Here is a 21959-nt window from a genome sequence, read left to right on the forward strand (position 1 = left end):
TTTTTAAATGTGTGAATAGTATTGTGGGACCTATTTTTAATGAAAAAGTTGATGAAAAATGTAATTTGTGGGACTTATAAACAGTGCATAAGTACACTGTTCACTGCTGACTTTAGTCAGAAGATGCAGCTGAAGCAAAAAAAAAAAAAAAAAACGCATGGCCAGAAAACGCAACGCAGAAACGTGGATCCAAACTGCCTCATAGTATACACCCTTCTTTATTCAACAAAAATATTAAATTAAATATAAACCCTTCTTTTGCTTTTGGTAAAGCACCCTGATTCTGATGCCCCTTCCCTATCATGGGCTGTGATTGGTAAAGATACTGTATAAATTAAGTGCGCAATCTTTAATTTGAAAGTCATAAAACAGATAAACTAGTATGATTTAGAAATGAATTTGCTAAAGAAAAGGTCGGCAAGTGATGAATATTGAAGATGATTCATAGATGCAAAACATAGAATATCTAAAACACTCACACATAAAGATATATATAAATAACAAAAGAAAAAGAAAAAAAAAATTGTATTATACCGATGCCTTTGGGATAATAAAGTGCCTAACAAAATACTGATACAAAGACATGCAGTATATATATAAGATCATACAATTAGAATGTCATTTTAAAAGTGATGCTTTATTTATATATATTCAAGAAGAGCAAAACTTAGGTACAGTATTAAGTGTTGTTCCTTAAATTCTCATTTTAAGATTTTGTCATGTGAATTTTGTCTAATAGGAGGGAAGTCTATTTTTTAGTTAAGTAACCACATAACTAAATCTTAAGAAATGAATCTAAAGAACAGCACTTAATGTATTATACTTAAGTTTTGTCCATTCAAGAATATCATCCATAGATTCCCCATGTTGAAATTCTTCCCTATCTCAATCGCACAAATATGCAAATTCCCATTGCAACAACAAATGATGTAAACAGCATCCAGGGGTCTATCCAGGGGCATAGCTATGTGTAAGGGTGGGGGGCCATGGCCCCCCCAATATTTTGAAAATTTTTAAATATATATAATTATTTTAATGTTTTCAAAATTTAGTCTACAAAAATAAGAGTTGCCCCCCCCCCCCAAATATTTGATTTAGTCCGATAATGCTCTTAAAAAAAAAAAAAGTCTAATAATTATAAAGACATAATATTATTTTTCACAATTCTATTTTTTATTGTAAAATATGCTCTTATATCTGTTAAATATTTGATAAAATTTGACACCAAACATATTTGAATTTATATCTTTTTCAACCAGTTATATGACAATTAAAAAGTCATTGACTCATTAAAAAAATAATGTTACTACATGAAATGTCTTTTTAGTTACTACATAATGAGTTAGAACAACATAGCTTCAAATATGTTTGAAGCCTAACTTATTCCTCCAAGTTTTGGATCATTCATGTTTTTGAAAATTTCATTAGTTCAATTGAAAGATTTTTTACTTACTTTAGTATAAAATTTGATAATTTGTATCGAAAATGAAATTTTTTAAGAATTTCATTATAAAAATAGTAAATATGAATTTTATTTTATGAAAGATCGTCACCAAACATAATTTTGATTAAAATTACTAAACTCTTTTTGTTGTTGTTTAGTGTGTGTATATATATAACTTATCAAATAAAAAAGTGTGTGTATATAATAAAAAAGCGTGTGTATATATGTATGTGAAGGTTGTTTTGATAAATATATTAGAGTTTCAACTTGGCCCCCCAAATAAAAATTCCTAACTCCGCCTCTGGGTCTATCAAATGTGTATGTATACATGAGAAAGTCATCTTATCATATAGTAATAGGTTTTGTTCCACGTTCAGCATCTTCATAATTATGCAATCAATTGATATGGCATTTTCCCTCAAAAAAAAAAAAAAAAAAAAATTTTGATATGGCATTTCTAATATAAAATCTTCAACTAGAACATATAGCTTATACCATATGGTATTACTTAACAAATATCTATAGCTTCTACTATGAAGTTTAATTTAAATCGACATGAGGACAATGTGTTTCTCACAAAAATTTTAATCGGTGTATATTATAAATTTAAAATTAGTTTAACTAGGGCACAACAAATGTCCATTTTTGTATAATTTGATGGTTGGGAAAAAAGGGTTTGAACTCTAGAAGTCTTAATTGGAGATATTAGGAAGTGTTAGTTGAGCCACAAAACTGTCAGCCACCAAATGTCCATTTAACTAGCTGTTAGCCAACAAAGCACCTTATAGCTAGATTATCGACAGTGTATAATGATTTAATAAAGAAAGAGAAGGCAAGTGTCTATAAAAGAAATTATTTAGTACACGAGAAAGCCCATATTAGTAAAGTTTAGTGATCCTCCCACTCAATAATATAACACGTACAAATTTAATTGAATTGGATCTTAATCACACAATCTAAATTATAAAATAATAAAAATAATCCACTGCAACAAAACCCTCACAACCGCTCAACCATCATAGTTGTTCTGAAAGATGACCTTGGTGCTATATGAAGTAGCCACCACGAACTTCTCTACTAGTAAGATGCCAAGTTGAGATGCGATTGTGTTGACGTTGATGTTCTTTCATTTATTCATTTTGTTATGTCTGATTAGGACGTGATTCATTTAACTAGTAAGTTTTCCGTGCAATGCACAAATAATTTTTTAATATTTTATGCAAGATGATTTTGGATATTATAAGAAAAAACAAGCTAAATTAGAGTAAAAAGAAACATGTACATTTTGAGATATTAAAAATTAGTTTAGTAGTTTCACTGCATATTTGTAGCCTTCTCAAGGTAAGAGTATTATTATTTTTTTAAATCATAAAACCAAAGATAAATGCAAAAGAGTAACGGGACCAAGAAAATCAACTAATTTATGTTGTGTTCACATATTTCATACAATGAAGTGTAGGGGTGTGTACAAAACTGACAAACTGAAAAAACCGGCCGAAACTGGCTAAACCATTGCCAAAATATATTAGTTCGGTTTTGGTTTTCGATTTTTAAAAACTGAAAATATTCATTTCGATTTCGATGGCAAGTGTGAATGCACGGAACCAGCCGAAACCGAACCGAATCATTTATAATATATTTTATGTTAAATGTATAATATAAATTTTATAAATATTTGGGTCCTATACATATTTGGCCTTTTCATATTTTTAAAAAACATTTGGGCCTTTTTTTTTAATATGATCCGGCCTTTGCTTTTCAAAGTTTTCATTTTACCTTTAGATTAAGTAACTATAATTAAACTAATTACTAATTAGTTATCTAATTAAACTAATTAAATTTAATCTAATTAGACTATAAAAACAAAAGTTTAAAACCCTACCCTACATACCCCACAACCCAAACATTTTCACTCTCACAACCTCCACTCTAGTCCTCTCATAACCTACACTCCACACAAATTTGCCTTTGCCGCCGCCTTCACAGGCTGTCCTCCCCACACTGGCTTGATCCTTTTATTCTCACGATGACCCTCTTTCTTTATAATTTCTTGATAACTCTCTCTCTTTTTTGTATTTTGGGTTTTGTTTAATACAAAATCAATACTATTTTTTATTAATATGTGACTGTGATGTTGAGTTGTTATTTTCTTTTTGTGATTGTGATGTTGACTTAGGGTTTTGAAAAAATCGATAACCCAATATGCTTAACTGAAACCCGACCAAAACTGAAATACAACCGAACCCGATCAGTTTCCAATTATTTCAATCGGTTTCGGTTGAGTATTTCACAAACCGAAAATTTCGGTTTTAGTTGGCCAAAACTAAGAAAATTGGCCAAACCGAACTGATTACACTCCTAATGAAATGAAAGTATGTCCAAATTTCTTACTGTCTTCTACTCATTGAAAGTGTGACATTAAGACATGATGCGGCAAGTGTGTATCCATGTATCTTATAGATGATTTAAAATTAGACCATGGTAGAATATGATTTTACATTACGTACCAAATATTCTCTTTACTTATATATCCAAAACAAAAACTATCCAACCAAATTACCCAACCTAAATCATATCTATGTCCCTAATTTTAAAAAAAAAAAAAAAAAAAAAAAAGGTTTCAGCATCTTGATGGTAGTGGGAGGCCTATATAACAGAGATGGTGACCCCTTAAATTCATCTTTTTCTCTCTTTCAAATGTTTTGTTAGTCTCAGATCTTTTATTTTGGTAATAAACAGTGAAACAATGCATTTTATTTAAAAATCCACAACATTGTTGTGTCTTTTTTTAATCTCTCTTCAAGGTCTTATCTGGTTAGTTATTATTATTTGTCCTTTATTTTTTTTATTTTTTTTATTTTTTGCTTTAAAAAAAAAAAATACTAAAATGATGGGTATGCTAAAAGACTTGAAGAATAGAAAAATGTGTGGAGTAAGGTTAGTCAATTAATGAGACATTAATGAGATAAAAGTAAAATAAGTTAATGTGAACTTTTGGGTAACAATTAAAAAAAAAAAACACAATGAAAGAGGTAAAAAAAAAAAAAAAAAAAAAAAAAAGTTAAATGCAAAATTAAAGTGTCACTTGACAGGACCTCATGCACTCTCACATGAGGTTTCTGCTTTTATATATATAAATATATATATATATATATATATATATATTGATTTGTACATGTGACATTATATTATTGAGTGAAAGGAACACTAGATATTTCTAATATGATATCTCAGTGTACTAAATAATTTTTCCAAAAAATAGCTTAACAACAAAATGTCTATGGAGATGGCACCTACATTTTTAAATTAAAACTATTGAACGGTCTCAAGCAAATGCTCGAGAGAGAATGTCACTTCATTAACTAAATGTCTCAACTCTCAACATATATACAAGGAGCTGTCGGCATGTTGACATAATAGAGACTTGGATAAATTATAAATTATACTGTGTTTACTTTGATATGTTTTTTTATGGTTATTATTTTTTATATTGCAATTCTCAAACTTTACTATGCTTTTAATTTATTCCTTCCATTTAGTTTATCATTTTTTGAGAGAGAGTTTCAACACATGGCATTCACTCTTAATAATAACTCTTTATTATCAGACTAAGACACCAATCAGTTTTTGGTATAGACGGGGATGGAATCCTAGATCTCTTATACAACCCTCAAAAACTTTACAAGTTAACTTAACTGAAACCCACTTCCATTTAGTTTATCTACTCCATCATTAGTTTTGATCATTTTATTTGAAATCCATTAATTTGCATTTATCAAATCCCTCTTAATTGAGGCATTTCCTAACCTACTCTAGCTCTTTATATCTCTCTCGGACAAATGGTTCTACAAAAAAATCTATAAAAAATTACTAAACTACCACTGAAAAAATTATGATAATTAAGGCTGACACGCTCAAAGTTTTTATGGTATTTGACATCACATTCCGCCAACATTTTTATAAAACTATCATAGGGAGCTGAATTTGGTCCCCAACAAAAGCTTTACCTGTTTTTATTTGAAAACTGGAAAGATATGATTTTATTTAGGATTTAATATCACGAATATTCGTGAAATCGATATTATTCGAAATGCAAATTCTTCTTCACTAAGTGGCTGACGTAAATGTAAACTGTACATATAAATATAAATCCACCAAAGTGGAAAGCTTGCTTCCATCATTATATTGCTCCAAATAAGACATGTAAAATGCCAAATTTCATCAAGTGGCCAATGTCCTCCAAACACCATAAACATTTATAATAAATTGTACATACCAAAAGTGAATTGTCACAAATTCCAATTAATTTTAATAAAACAACAACAACAAAAATCATGTGGACGGTAGAGTAAGTCTATACCATCCATATATGGTGCCATTCTTATTTTCATTGATTTTTTTTTTTTTTAAATATAGATACTACATAGTTTTAATCTATAACATTTGCTCCATGATAATTGATATTTCTCATTAAGTCACGACATTAATTAGTTTTTTGTGCAAATAGAGTCGAAATCATAAATCTCTTATTCGATGACAAGAAATTTTACCAATTAAATTAATTGTAACCCGCTTATATGGTGTCATTCAAATAAGGCTATATATTCAGTACTGTTCTGATGGATGAGATTTGCATCAATGCGAGGCCGAGTGGGGGTCCCACTACGTGTTCTGGGCCACCACCAGCACCACATTAGCCCCTCATTGGCATCAGCAAGCACCATAGGCACCTTTGTTTAGGCAGCTCTCAAATCTCTTACCACTAAGTTGAAACCAATGGAACCCACCCTACAATAAAGCCAACCCACGCGGAGTCCATAACAATTGAATTCACAACTACAAGGCTGAAGACGTAGCTCATTAGAATATTCAATTTGATCCTACTTATAGTGCAATCGTAGTGTGTGAAAGTCTGTGACTCACACGCTTGAACAATAAGTTTAAAGACAATATTTTTGGATCTGTGATGAGGTGATAATCTATGAAGCATGGGTGTGTTTTCGGATTTGGGTGCAAGTTTGGGTGTGGTTGCGAGTGCGAGACTCGGTAATTTTTGAAAAAGTAAGATGCCAGTGCGGCAATTAAAAAATTATTAAAAATATTTTTATTTATATTTTCTATATATTGCTAAGTATAAATTATAAAATTATGTTTTGAAAATACAATTTTATGATTTTAAAATTGTAAATGAAATTATATTTTTAAAATACAACTTCACAAAATATATGCAAGACTGTGTGTAACTAATTATATACAACAATATGACTCTCAAAAAAAAAAAAAATATATATATATATATATATATACAACAATAATTAATCTATATTAAAATCTCAATGGTTTAATAGGGCGCAATTTCACACCTATTTTATTTGTGCACTAAACTAAATAAAGCCATAGTGCTTCTACAGTTCTTACACACACACCTACTAGACATCTTCCACTCTTTTTTGTTTCTCTCTCTCTCTACAATCAACCCATGGAAAACTACTCCTTCACTTCATACCTTAACGGCTTGACTCCGGCGAATCCTCACCACACTCACGCGAAATTGACTTTAAGAATCCACTGCCGTGGGACGATCAGCCTCACCAGAACTACAAAGTGAAGTTCATGTGTAGCTATGGTGGCAAGATCCACCCTCGCCCTTATGACAATCAAAACTACTCCATCACTTCATACCTTTTTTTTTTTTTTTTTTTAACTTGAATTTCAGCCTAAATCTGCGCCGGTACAACCTAACTCAGTGTGTTTCGGCGATTTCGGCCGATTTGGCCTGAGTCGATGCGAATCGGCCTGATTTAGCGCATATTGGGAAACAAAAAAAAAAAACGGACACAGCACCAATGCGCGGCAGCGGCGTCGCTCGCGCATCACTTCGTTGGACGCGGTGCGACGCCCATTTTGCCACGTCTGTGCATCCCAAATGATAATTTGTAATTAGTGTATAATAAAAGTGAAGTAAGTTCTAATCCTAAAAATAATGTAATATTAATCGCAATTTGCTATCTTAAGAAATTATGAAAATCAAAAATAATATTTCACAATCGTTTTTGTACATTTCGTACAAACAATGTCCGTAATTCACGTGCAATATATGCTTCTTCTTTTTTTTTAAATTGATGTTTACATTCAAAAGGTGAAATGGGTAATATGTATGGACAATTTGTACCAACTAGTGTGAGAAATTTATGCTTAAAGTGAAAATGTTATCAAATTTATTGGATTTGTGTCATTGTTTGGGGCTTCAAACCCTCTAAGACTAAAACAATGTTTTGGATGGAGGCGGAGGCCCCTACCTCTTGGCCTATAAATAGGGCTTGTCACCATTTGTTACTTAGGAGACACAAATTGAAGTGTTATTCCTCTATTTTCCTCTTTCACTTCCTACTCTTCCGAGTTTCTTCCTCTACTTATCATTCAGAATCCTTAAGGTCTCTTCCTCTGAAAAAAAAAAAAATTAGAAAGGAAATGGAGGGACAAGGATGCTTTGGAAGTTTCTTTCAGAGGTGTAAGCCTTACATAGCCATGATTTCTCTGCAATTTGGCTATGCTGGCATGAACATCATCACTAAGGTTTCACTCAACCGAGGAATGAGCCACTACGTGCTTGTTGTCTACAGGCACGCATTTGCCACTGCTGCTATCGCTCCCTTTGCTCTTGTTCTCGAAAGGTAAATATATAATTGACTTCTGAGAGAAAAGATTGTCATTCATAGTTGATCATAGTGGCATGGTATTAAAACATGTTTGTTTGTGTGATTACAGGAAAGTGAGGCCAAAGATTACATTTCCTATTTTCATGCAACTTTTTGTTCTCGGGCTTCTTGGGTTAGTGTTTGCTCATCAATATATCATATACGTTTTAAACACAAAAGTCTTAAAGAAAGTTATTCTAACATAGTTTCTTCCTCTGTTTTATCTACTCTGCTTTCACAGGCCAGTGATTGATCAGAACTTCTACTACGCCGGGCTGAAATTTACGTCACCTACCTTCTCTTGTGCTATGAGCAATATGCTCCCAGCAATGACATTCGTCATGGCAGTCCTTTGCAGGTATATACTACTATCATCATCTCTCTCTTTTTATCTCCTCTTGTTATATTGGTTTGGATTAACATGAACTTGTGCTTATTGGGATGAATAGGATGGAGAAGTTGGACGTGAAGAAAATTAGATGCCAAGCAAAGGTGGTGGGAACAGTAGTGACAGTAGCTGGAGCCATGTTGATGACACTTTACAAAGGAAATGTCATTAATCTTGTGTGGTCTGAGCATATGCATCACTCTCAATCAAATTCCCCTGCACAGGCCGCTGGAATCAGTGACAAGGATTGGGTTACGGGTTCCATTCTTCTCATCATTGCTACCCTTGCCTGGGCTTCTTTCTTCATCCTTCAGGTAAAAGACATGATGTTTGTCTTTCAAGAGGGGTTGATTCTCAACCAAAAAAAAAAAAAGGTTTCAAGAGGGTTGATTTTGTAGCCAGTTTTAAAACAAAAGTCAAAGAATCATCATAGAAATTTTGTGAATTTTGAATATAATTTTTATACAAATACGCAATTTGCTAGACTGAAGAGTCTAGACAATCATTTTTAAATATACTTACAATTTTTTATCCACCAATCACAGTCGATCATATTACATACAGTTGTGGCAAAAGCCGCAACAAAAAAAGTTACATATCTAAATTTGTCGTTTGTATGATAAATAAATTGATATTTCTTTGATTTGCTTTACAGGCAGTGACAATGAGGAAATACGCTGCTCATCTCTCACTCACAACACTTGTGTGCTTCATAGGCACACTACAGTCTATAGTTGTCACTTTTGTTATGGAGCACAGGCCCTCAGTTTGGACCATTGGATGGGACATGAATCTTCTAGCTGCTGCCTACGCTGTAAGTCTCTCTCTCTCTCTCTCTCTCTAGCTCTCTCACTTTATCTCTACCCTATTAGGCTTTAGTGATTAATCAAATATGTAATTTTCATGAACAGGGTATAGTGTCATCAAGCATTGCATACTATGTCCAAGGATTGGTCATGCAGAAAAGAGGACCTGTCTTTGTTACTGCCTTTAGCCCTCTGATGATGATCATTGTTGCTATCATGGGCTCTTTTATCCTTGCTGAAAAGATTTATGTCGGAGGGTAGGTTTTCTTTACTCATATTTATCTCAATAAAACTATATATTTATGTACAATTTCCCACGATTAATTAAAATAACATTTCAAAAATCTCTTCTTCTTTTTTTTTGTAAAACAAAATTCGATTTTGTCCAAAGAAACAAAGTTCCACTTTCATTTGTTTTCATGGGTATATCACAGTCACCACACACAAAGACAAACTTAGTAGAGAGAATAATTGCAGTGGACTATACCACCCTCCCCCACCAAAACAAAAAATGTTTATTTTAGTTTTACCACTAAGGCACAAACTGATAAATATATCTACGTGTGATTCCAGTGTTCTTGGCGCTGTATTGATTGTAATGGGACTTTACTCGGTTCTGTGGGGCAAGTACAAGGAGTACAAAGAGAAGGAAGCCATTGAAGAAATTCCTGAAGCAGTAAAGGAAGGTGGAGATCATAATAATGGTAGGATAGCAACAGTGATGGAAGACATTGAAGCAAATGGAATTGAAATGCCAAAGAATGAAACTAACAGAGAATTTGTGCCCGTATTAGCCATCAGTGCTCCCATTCCACAACCTCCCATGATTGCTGTGGAAACACCAAAAGCTTAAAGCAGCTTAGAATGAGAAATACAGAAATAATATCTTTGCATTGTTGCATGGTGGACGTGGACTAATAGAAGTGAGGGAAAGAGGGGCTTTTTGTACTTTTGATCTCAATATTTTTAATTTCTTTTGACAATGTGAGTTACAATAACTATTATGTTATCTTTCATGTAAGCTTATATTTAGCAAAGCTTTAATGAAAAGAAAATGAGAATCACTTTTTAAAATTGTTGTTGATGTGCTACATATTTGTCCCCACGAATAATTCAATTAGTCTTTCTCTTTTTTCTTTTTTCTGTTTTTTTTAACGTAGAAGAAATGTTGATGCATGATGCAGATCCCACTAAATTGGTGGTGCTGGACTTTAATTTGATCTCCGAAGTTATCATTTATAAATGTTCAATTTTTTGAGGGGCTAGTTGAGTTTTAATGAGTGAGGGTGTAGGCGTCGAATCTCAACTGATCTAAGTATTGTTTTTGATTCTAACCTTTTATCAAAAAAAGTATTCTTTGTGGATAGTTGGGTGCCTCTTTCTTTATTAGAAATCTAATTCTGCATTAAATTCTACTAATACGAAAAAAAATAAAAAATAAAAAACAACAACAACAATTTATTGGATTCATTATTCTCATAGTAGAGTGCAATTTTGCTTTATTTGAAATCAAATTTAATATCAAATTTGTTCTAGTGTCTATACAAAAAGGAAATGCATTAGTACGTTTTAGTCATATAATAAGGGCATTTTATACTACAAGCTAGAACCTGCTTCATTGTGATAAATATTTAGCTTATATACACTGAGAAATGAATTTTTCCAAAACGAACTTAGAACTTTTGATTATTGAAGTATACACTATAAATTGTTACATCCAGATGTGCCAATTGCCACAGCTTGCAAGCGCATCAAATAGACCTTTCCCTTTCACTTTAAGCCTATAAGGATAAATTCCTTTTGGCCTCAAATGGGGTTTTAACTTTTAACTAATTGTGGATTCCAATTAGTTTAACTAATTGAATAAGATATTTGAGGTTCAATCCCTGTTTACACCAAAAACTAATTAATGTCTTGGTCTGATGATCAAAAACTATCATCAGGAGCGGACGCCATAAATTAAAACTCTTCAAAAAAAATTAGATTTAAATTGACCATTCACGTAAATGGAGTGTATATATATAAGAACTTGCCCCGCTCTTGAGGTGGGTTTGGTTTCTTTATCTGTTCTTCTTCACCTTCCCTTCACCACCCTACACCCTCACTCCCTAGTCTGTCTAGTTGTTGCCATGTTTGGTTGTGTTTTCTATCTCTTCAAGATAGAAGTTTCTAGTGAGGAGTTGGAGAATCTTGCTTCACAAACTCTCTCTATCTTGCAAAGAGAGCAATTGCAATATAATTAATCTATTTGTCTCACTTTATAATTTATTAATCACAACTTGCCACATATTCTTTTTATTTTTCTTATAATAAAAAAATATCCAGAGTTTAAAATGAAACATAAAATATTCTCAAAAAAAAAACTTCACCTGCATTTTCATTTTGCATTACTTGTAGGTCATTGTTTGGCACATATTCTAGTTGGCCGTTGCCTAATGTTATAATAAATAAAATAAATAAAAAAAAATAAAAAAAATAAAAAATAAAAAAATAAAAAATAAAAAAAAGAAGGACGAAGAGGAGAATAAAAGGGATGCGAATCTCTTGCAGCCGGACATAAACCTACCACTAGTGAAAGAAAAACATATGTACCTTTGTGTAAGGCTTTAATTAATATTAATATTCTTCTCAAAAAAAAATAATAATATCATAGATGTTAAAATCATTAATTCCACCTGATTTTTTTTTTTTTTTTTTTACAAGACAGAAATTCTACTCTGGCCTAATCTAAGTGTATATGTGTGTGAAACTTCCTTCTGGAGACTTGCACCCCGGCCTTTGTCTCCTACAACCCACAAGTACTTATACAATTGTAAAGTGACCATCGCACCAAGAGTGTATGGTAGTATTCCACGTGATTTTAATATAAACTAATTAGTTCTTTAAATTGATTCTTTTCAATTGTAATTAATTACACTATGATTCCCTCATCCCATAGCCTTCTCTTTCCTTCGAATATTTTAGGAGGAATTTTGAAATTTCGAATCATATCGATTAAATTTCAAAAGATACCAAATGACGCAAAATGTGATTGGAAATCCAACCAGAGTATATTTAAGCATCACAAAAACCTCACATATATTAATATATACCTTTCATTTCTAGCTAGCACCTGTATTAAGTGGCTAAATTGTTCTGTTGTGTTGTTAGGGATAATTCCACCACCCCACCAAACTTGCCCAAATAACATTATCTTTATCTGGTGCTGTCTCTATTAATGTATGATAGATAAACACAAGCTGGTCAATTCACACACACCCTTCTCTATCTGGCATTGATATGAGCTTGAAGAATAATGCCTACGTACAAATCCCATTTTGGATTTCTTAGAATCGTTAATTTTCAAACTTACATACGTACAGTTGCACAAATAGGCGAGATAACAAACAAAGTAAGTGAAAAAACAACGAGATGCCTAGTCTCTAATATTAGTTTACGGAAGTAATTAGAATTATACACCTGAAAAAATAATCAAATGTTCGAACAATTTTGGACACTATCATTAGTAAAAACTAGTATATAATCATGTGTATATGCACAAATCTAATTTTAAAAAAAATAACAATTACACAAACATATATGAATTCAAATTATACATGGTGTAAGAGATACAACTTACACCTTTTTTAAGCTATATAGTTCTAAAATATGTAATAGTTGCTCATTATAATGAGAAACCATTATATATTTTAGACCCTTCGATTTTTGCAGTCAATAATTAACTTACCACAAAAGTTAAAAAATTAGATGGAACACGTGGCAATATTGGACCCTATAAGTGCATTAGCATCAGGTATGCTAAATGCTAAATTTTTAGCATTTAGCACACCAAAAACTCAGCCACATCAAATATTTCAAATCTCAGGTACTACAGTGTCATTCTAAAAATTGAGATTGTACAGATTAAAATGCCAAAACTTTTTTTTTTTTCATTCACTCTCTCCCCTCTCTAATTACTCTCATATTTGTCTTCTCTCTCAATTCTATGTCTTCTCTTTCCGTTCTCTCTGGCAATGGCTTTTCGATGATGGTGCATGGCCAATCTTGTAGGTTGTCGACGATAATATGTCAGTCTTCGACGGTGGTTCGATCTAGTGGGTTTCGGTTGGTTTCGAAGATGAGTTGCAATGCTGGTGGTTGTGGGTTGTGAGTTGTGGTTGTGGGTTACAAGAGAGGTGTGGCAATGCTGCTTTCGATTTATGAGTCGCCCCTTGGTTATGCCCATGGGTTTTGTGGGTTGTTCGATTTTCGGTGAGCCAATGTTCTTGTTGGTGGTATTGGGTTGATTTTGGTTGGTTAAGATCAAATTCATCTCTTCTTGGCTTGATTTTAGGTTTTTTTAGTAGTATTGGGTGGTTGTGGTGGTGGTGGCTGGTGGGTTGTTGGTGGTGGTTGTGGATTGTACCTGTGGTGGTGGTGGAGCCTTCTTGTGTGTGATGGTGCTGGATTTATAATTTTTTTTTATTTTGTAGAAGTTTTATTTAGAATATTTTAATGGGTTGGTGTTAGGTTCTAAAATTGTAGAACAATTGGCAAACCGTGAGTACAAACTTGTCTAGATATAGATTCCTAAGTCTATAGGTATGATTATGTACGTTTTTAGACTCCTGTAAACTAGATTGTTTAACCTAATTAATTAACCAATTGAATACTTAGGTTTATTATTCAGATCTAGATTAAAACAAAACAATCATATCATGCAAAGTAACGGAAAAGTAAATAACACAATGATATGATGATCTAGGAAAACCAAATCGATAAAAAACCTGGGGATGATTTAACTTAATAATCCTCAAGGTAAAAAGCAAATTTACTATGAAAGAATTGAAGTTTGTACAATAGAACTTAGACCACTAACATTTTATTGCTCCCTCAAGTAGAAAACTTACTACCATGACCTATGATAGCTCCGAGTCGACGGATTACTTCTTTCCTTGGCTTTGGCAACACAAGTACCCACACTTGTGACAAAAAACACAAACTCTCCTGTTTGTGACTCCAAAACCACTCACGGATCATCAACACCTTTAATGACTAGAAAAGGCAGCAACTTCTATAACACCGAATCTGGAGATGTTTCCAAGAATAACACCGGTAGAAGACATGAGAGAGATTTTTGGGTACAAAACCCTGGATACAAAAGAGGCTCACTCTTCTCTCTCTAAAAAGCCTTATTAAAAACGTGCTTAGAGTTTTATTTATATACTAGTACTATTTTACTTGAAACCCAATATGTTTAAGTAAAGTTTGGGCTGAAATAGAATTCTGCATATACGTGTTTCGATCGGTCGAGCCTGTCTTTCAATTGATCGAACCAGGCAAATTTTGAAATCTTCTTTCTGTAGCTTGTATGTTCGTGAATCTTGACTTGAATCACCTTGAGCATTGTCTAATAATACCTATAAACTCTAGAATTTAAATCTAGACAAGTTTATGTTCAAGATTTGCCAATTGTTCTAAACTTTTAAAACCTAACAGATTAGACAATGCTCAAAATACAGTAAGCCAGAATACAAGAAAAAAGAAGCTATACGTTCAGGAATTCAAAACATACCAGGTTCGACTAATCGAAAGATAGATTCTGCAGAATTTAATTAAAGTCCAACAGCTCATTAAGCCCATTAAGTGATTAGGGTTTCAGATCTAATTCTCCTAGTATTTAAATGAAACCCTATAACAAGTTTTAAAGTGGCTTGTAGAGAGAGAAGAATGCATCTCATGCCTCCTATTGTAGATCTAGGATTTTTGTGCCCAAAACTCTCTCAAATCTTCTATCGACAATATTCTTTGAAGAAACTCAAGATCCGATGTTGTAGAAATTGCTACCATCACTAGTCATCAATGGTGCTAAAGATTCAAACCTTCAAGGGTGGTCTTGGAGTCACAAACTAGAGAGTTTGTTTTGCATCTAAACTTTTAGTGGAGCTCTCAAAATCACGAATGTGGGTGTTTGTGTTTGACAAATTCGGATAGAAGAGTCCGTCGATTCGGAGATGCACATGGACGTGTGAGTAAATATTACAAGAGGTAGCTTTAAATTTAGGGTTTAAATCTATTGTAAAACTTTCATTCTATCTTAGTGAATTTGTTTACCTTGAAGATAGATTAGGTTAGATCCTCCTCAGGTTTTTATACCTTGAAACTGTTGATTTCATTGTTTTTCCTAAGTAATTATATCGCTTGACTCCTTTACTTTTCCGCACTTTGTGATATAATTTTTTTGTATTTAACTTAGATTTGAATAATAAACTTAAGTATCAATTTGGTTAATTAATTAGGTTAAACAATCTGAGTATACAGGGGTCTAAACGAACTAATAGTTGGAATCTTAAAATAGAAGATCTAGTGTATGATGTATTGTAAAGTAATGTGTTAAAATAGATAAAATAACTTTTTGATATGTGAAAATAGCATTTTTTTTTTTTTGGCACAACTGATGCTAATGCTCTTATGCTCATTGAAATCCTATTTAGAATCTAATTGAATTTTGAATTGTTCAATTTTTGCACCTAATAATTCACTTGAGTGAGAAATATGATGCAAAATTATACTCCAAGTGAAATCAAATCTAATTGAATTTTTTCTAAACTTTAACTTTATATATATATATATATATAGACACACATGCATGTCTTTTGTGAAGTAAGACAAAATATGGCATTGAGATTTTGTTAATTATGAATTTTTTATGTTTTCGCCTAATTTTTGAGATTCAATTTTTTTATTTATTTTCTAAGGATTTATTTATTTATTTTTTTTTTTGAATCAGAAATCCCTTACTTAAAATAGGGTTTTTTCTTTTATCAGTAATTAAAATGGTCTCTTTCTATGGTAGCATACTAATTAAGACATATTTTGGAATACTCTAATTACTTGGAAAATAGGTTTCGAACCCTGTAACAGTATAACTAGCCATGCATCGTACAAAAGAGAATAACCACTCACATTTTTAAAAATTTAAGATTTTACTAATTTTCTAATGAATTTTAATGTTCTTCGTCATTAACTCAAGGACGTACGTATTAAGATTTGTAAGTTTTTGTTTAGCTAAATCTAAATCAAGTTCTATTATATGTATACCCATCTGTTTTGTGTCAGTCCCTAAAAGATATCAGAAGTTTAGAACGATGTTCCCAAGAATTTTATAATTCAACGTTCTTAACTTTTGTTATCTTTTAATAAGTACTAACCTCTGAGCACACGCGTGAGTACTCAGAGGCTCTTTTATTTTTTGAATAAAAATTAATAATTTGTATTTATTATAATTTGAGATTTCTACTTTTTTTAATCACAAAAATAAATAAATAAATCTAAGGGTGTGATAAAGTTAAAAAAAAAATACTTGTGGTGAGTTTTGTAAATTAGAGGAGTTTTAAAACTAACAAAAGAATAATCCTATTTTGGAGGGAGTTAGTGAGTAGAAGTAAGAATTTAAATCAACATAAAAGTTGGAGTTCATTAGAAGCAGGAAGACATTTCAACGTAGAAGTAAAAATTTATAATTTTTGTCAATTTACTATTTTAACCTCATTTTTAAGTTTTAGGTAGAGGTATTTTTGATAGTAAAAAAAGTAATAACTAACTTTCTTTTACCAATTTACTATTTTAACCCAATTTTTAAGTTGTTGGTTAATTAATTTAGGGGTATTTTTTACAGCAAAAAAAAAAAAAAAAACTAACTTTCTAAATCCTCTTAATATATACCGATAATGGAACCTTAAAATACTATTTTAAAATGTAATAGAAGTTATCATATTCGAGTGGGTGAGATGCCCTTAGGTTTTATTTTTAATTTTAATTTTAAAATGTAACAGAAGTTATTAAGATAACAGAAGTTATTATAAAATGTAAATTTTAAAATTCTATTTTGGTCCATAAACTTTATTAAAAAATTATTTTTTATCCCTAAACTTTAAGAATTTTTTTTTCGCCCCTAATCTATTGAAAAATTCATCTTTCATCCCTAAACTATTGAAAAAATTTTATTTATGTTCTTAAACTTTACTAAAATTTTATTTTTTATCCCTAAACTATTGAAAATTTTTATTTTTTCATCCTAATTTTTGTCTTTAAACTATTGAAAAAACTCTTTACAAAGTTTAGGGACAAAGAACAAAATTTTACTAAAATTTAAGGACCAAAATAGAATTTTATCCTAAAATTTATAATAAAACCTTAAAATTTACATTCGAGTGGGTGAGATGTAAGCAAATGGTGTGAGATTTCAAAGTTTTGTTCTTGTTCCCCATTTTCTCGGCAAGAATGACACTAAAGCATAAATCAATTTGCTCATCGTTATATGGAAAACTTAATGGAAGATTACAAAAAGCAGTCACGGATTAGATATAGAGCATTTCTAGGTTTAATCTAGACCGGCCCGTTTCTTAATAAAAAATAAAAAATAGAAAATAAAAAATCTAGAATCCCAAATTTGTGCTAAGCTTCGCATAAACATTAAACACTAATGGCATATTTGGTAGACTGTAATAAACACTGTTATATATTAGTTTTTTTTTTTTTTTTTTAATGGGACTGTTATATATTAGTTATTCCTATGGTTTAGATATTCACTAGTTTAATTATATTTTTATTACAAAGAATAATCATTCCTTATGAGTAGCTATTTTTTAAAATAAGAAATAACTATTCCTCTTTAAAAGAATTGTAATAGATATTTCTTAGTAAGTGTAATAATTTATAAAGTTAATATATTTCCAAATAAACAAATTTTCTATATGACTTAAAAAGTGGTAGGGTGTCTAATTATTGGAAATATATAAGTTATGTGAAAATTATTTTTAATAAAATTTTCTTTGGAAATGAATATTTTTGTAAGTTATATTGTTAACTAAGTTCAAACGACAAAAAAGGTATAAAATAGAGTGTGCCCTTAGAGTATTGATTAACAATCCATTTTAGGAATGTTTTGACATCACTTTTATGAAAAATGAAAAAAACTGTCAAAATATTAATTGTTTTCTTTTTCTTTTTCCATAAAAACTTTCTTTAATTAAATTGTTAATCAATACTCTAAGGGCACTCATTAGCATGACCCTTTTTAAAAATACGGTATAAAGAGTTTAATTTTGTCATAACCCTTATATTAGAAGTGTCAATGTAATTTAATTATCAAGAGCCTTGTAAATTAATTGGCACATTCCCATACACAAAGTGTTTGGAAATCTAGAGAAGAGAAAAAAGGCTCGAGCCGTGGAGTTGATGTAATTTATCACGCAGAAAACTTAACAAGGATCATAAAAATAGTACATAGTTTAAGTAAGGTGGAAAAGTATAATTTTTTTAAATAATTTTAATAGTAGTACAATTTTAATAATTTAAGAGTACTTTATGTTGATATATATTTTTAGAAATCAAAATATTTAGAACTATTTAACCTTACCCCTTATGAGCGAAGTTTCCGGCCCCGAGGCCAAAAGCTGCATTAACTTTCTAAAGAAAGTGGGTAGCTGGGACAGTTCATAGCAAATTCAAATAGTCACCAACCTTACTCTACACCCACTACTTTTTTTTTTTTTTTTTTTGGCCTTGTTGGCTGTATAACACCCACTACTCATTGTAACATGATTGCATTGCTCATTCCTCCTAGGAAACTTACTTTCCTCTTATTTCATTATTGGCTTATATGGTTAACTCTGTCCTATATCAAAATTGTCAACTTGGAAATGGAGCTAATAAAAGAATTCCCACTAAAACTTGTCAATTCACTATCACTGAATCCATAAAAGATAGCAAAGAAATGAAGTCATTATGCACATCATTGTTCCAATTTCTTTGTTTCCAATCGTTGGAATTCTGAGCAGAAGCAGCCCCAATTAGAGTCAAGGTGCAAGTGGTGCAAAATTACACTTGTACATAGTGCAAGTCATATTCATAAGTTGGATGAATTATTACACATTTGAACACCTGAAAATACAACTACTTGGATAGGATCCAATCAAAGCAACCTGTGCACTTCTGAAAATTTTGAATATGTATTAAAACCCTACTTTAAAATGCAAGATTAAGAGTGTTAAAAACTCCATGTTTTCATTTGGTAACATAAGCAGTTTTTCTTTTTTTCTTTTTTCTGTAATGAAAACAGCATTAGTGCCACTTTTTGAATGGTTTGTCTACAGCATATAGATGCCACTTGAGACATGGTTAACCTGGAAATCACTAACCTTTGAAAATGATTATGCAACATCGATTCTCCACATAATTTTAGTTCAATATACCAAATATCCGCACCTTGGTTTTCTTTCAAAGCACTGTTTAATCTTTTGTCCTATCAATAGGAGGCACCTAACAAGACGCGAATCAATGTTCGAATCAGCACCCACTAAATTAATAATTCTTTCTTTTGTGAAATGATAATCATGTAATGGGTTCTGTCATCAACTATGTACTTGGCCATTCATTTCATGCTTTATTATGTTATATTAATTAACACCAAATTTCAAATCAACATTCATAATTTAAATATGAAGTTCTGAGAGCGAGGGAAAATGAAAGGATTGGTCAAGTATAAACCCAATTAAGCAGTAAGTCTTATCCAAAGGAAAAAAGCAGTACTCCTTGGTTTAGATTTATCTATATACCGACCTAATTAAGCACTAATTCTTATCCAAAGGAAAAAAAGACAGTACTCCTTGGTTTGCTATGCATGGTAGCTAATTAGCAATATTGATAATGAGAGAGAGAGAGAGAGAGAGAACTTTTACTTTCTATGCGCAATTTAACTCATCCATAATAAATACCATCTCCTTTTTTTTTTTTTTTTTTTAAGAAAGATACCATCGCCTAATTACTATTTTAATTAAGATATACATATATATATATATATATATGAATTCCAATAAAATTATTTTAAGTATGTATACTGATAGGGATAAAATCCCTAAGCAGACGGACAAAAATAACGGAGGCAGACATTAGTGACAAAGTTGCCAAAAGAGACGGCCTAAGCACTCTGGCTACCAAAGAACTGGTGGACGGGCTCATGACCTGGATGGAGAGGCAAGGCAACAGATGGGCTCCTTAAAATAGACGGGTCCAAACGAGATGGCTTGATGGAGCCACGTGGCACTTACATGACATGAGTAGTCTCTAAGAATCGTAGTATGGAAATAACTTGCATTCTACGCCCAACCATGATTAAAGGAATCCCTACAAGGAAAGGATCCCATAAAATGCGAGTATTAATGAGAATCTTCTCCATTAGGAAATACCTTCTCCACCAAGAAACTAAGGTCAGCTCTACACCACTATAAAAACCCCAAAGCCCTTACAAATCAAAGTATGCATAATTTTCTTTGGCTCTGACACTCTAAAGTTGTAAAAATTCTCTTTAACTTAATTTTCGGAGGGTATTTAATCGGTACCACATTGGTATGCATGACCCACTGACTATTTTTGGCATCATCATATACTATTTAACATATTAAAAAGTAAACTCCATTTCCAATATGCTTGAATAAATAAAGCTAGATGCAATACTATCCATATACTGTAGTATGATGTCACCTATAATATGGCACCTGTAAAATCATGCAATGTCACATTATAATTATTTTGGATGTTGCATCTCCAAGTTTTCTTTTCCCACTTTTAAATTAGAAAAATTAGAAAGAAGGTAAAGAAATTGCATCATGTGCTTGAACATTGTGGGAATAAAGTGTCGGAGAGATTTTTCCAGGATGCCAAAATTTCTATGCAATACCCTAAAAACATGGTGTCAGCTTGCACTCCAAACCTGAAATTCTGATGCAATGGTATCTTGTCCATGGCATTGCCTGTAAAAATTGGATGGCGTTGTTTAGGCCTGTAATATATCTTGTCCTGACAAAAAGTGGGATTATATTTTAGTCAATTCTCAGGGGACTTCCCCTAGCTTTTATGATGAGATTTTTTGTTTGAGAATTGTTTATCTTCTGTAACTTATTTGCATAGTATTTATCAAAATATAACTTTTTGTATCTTTTATGTTTAAATGTACTACAGAGAGCTAAAAGCTAATTTAATTTATAATAAATAAATAAATAAATAAAAGTTGAATTGTTCATAAAAATAAAATTAAATTAAAATCAAAACTGAGACAAAATGCATACGTAGGCAGTCGCAGAGCTAAGAAGTTTTCTCAGAGGGGGCCATGAATACATTTTTGTGTAATTTTTAGATTAATTACTAAATGTAAATGAAGATTAATGGAAAATTTCAAAAGCTAGGGGGGTCATGGCCACCCTTGGCACCCTCTAACTCTGCCTATGTATGTAGGTATATATCCTCTACACGTTTTAGCCAGTTTGAACATGCATGGCTATCAATCATATGGGAAAAAGAATCGAAAAAGATCAGATTATATATCACGAAAATTCATGCCTAGGATTTGAAATTTTGAATTGGATGGACGTCGAATATGGATAAGGTTATGGATGGACCTACATCATGATTAGAAATTTGATAAACCTAATGTGCTCTTTTTATCTAATTTCTTTTCTTTTTCTTTGGACAGGTACTTGTGAAGTATCTAGCTAGGTAGAAATCTTCATGAATGAATTTGTGTCCTTGTTACAGGTGGAATATTTTTCCAGAAATGTCAAAAAGTGAACAGTTTTAATTAGCCT

At 31.6% G+C, this 21959-nt stretch overlaps 1 protein-coding gene across 1 annotated transcript; it reads left to right on the forward strand.

Moving 5' to 3' along the window:
• Positions 1-7789: 7789 nt before the first annotated feature.
• On the forward strand, positions 7790-10410 carry LOC115952371 (WAT1-related protein At5g07050). Its single transcript, XM_031069527.1, has 7 exons — positions 7790-8118; positions 8213-8275; positions 8384-8500; positions 8592-8844; positions 9186-9344; positions 9442-9593; positions 9910-10410. Exons 1-7 carry the CDS (start codon positions 7916-7918, stop codon positions 10187-10189), a joined length of 1227 nt encoding a protein of 408 aa, XP_030925387.1. The 5' UTR covers positions 7790-7915; the 3' UTR covers positions 10190-10410.
• Positions 10411-21959: the final 11549 nt, after the last annotated feature.

Source organism: Quercus lobata, chromosome 7 (assembly GCF_001633185.2).
Source record: "Quercus lobata isolate SW786 chromosome 7, ValleyOak3.0 Primary Assembly, whole genome shotgun sequence".
Classification (NCBI taxonomy): Eukaryota; Viridiplantae; Streptophyta; class Magnoliopsida; order Fagales; family Fagaceae; genus Quercus; species Quercus lobata.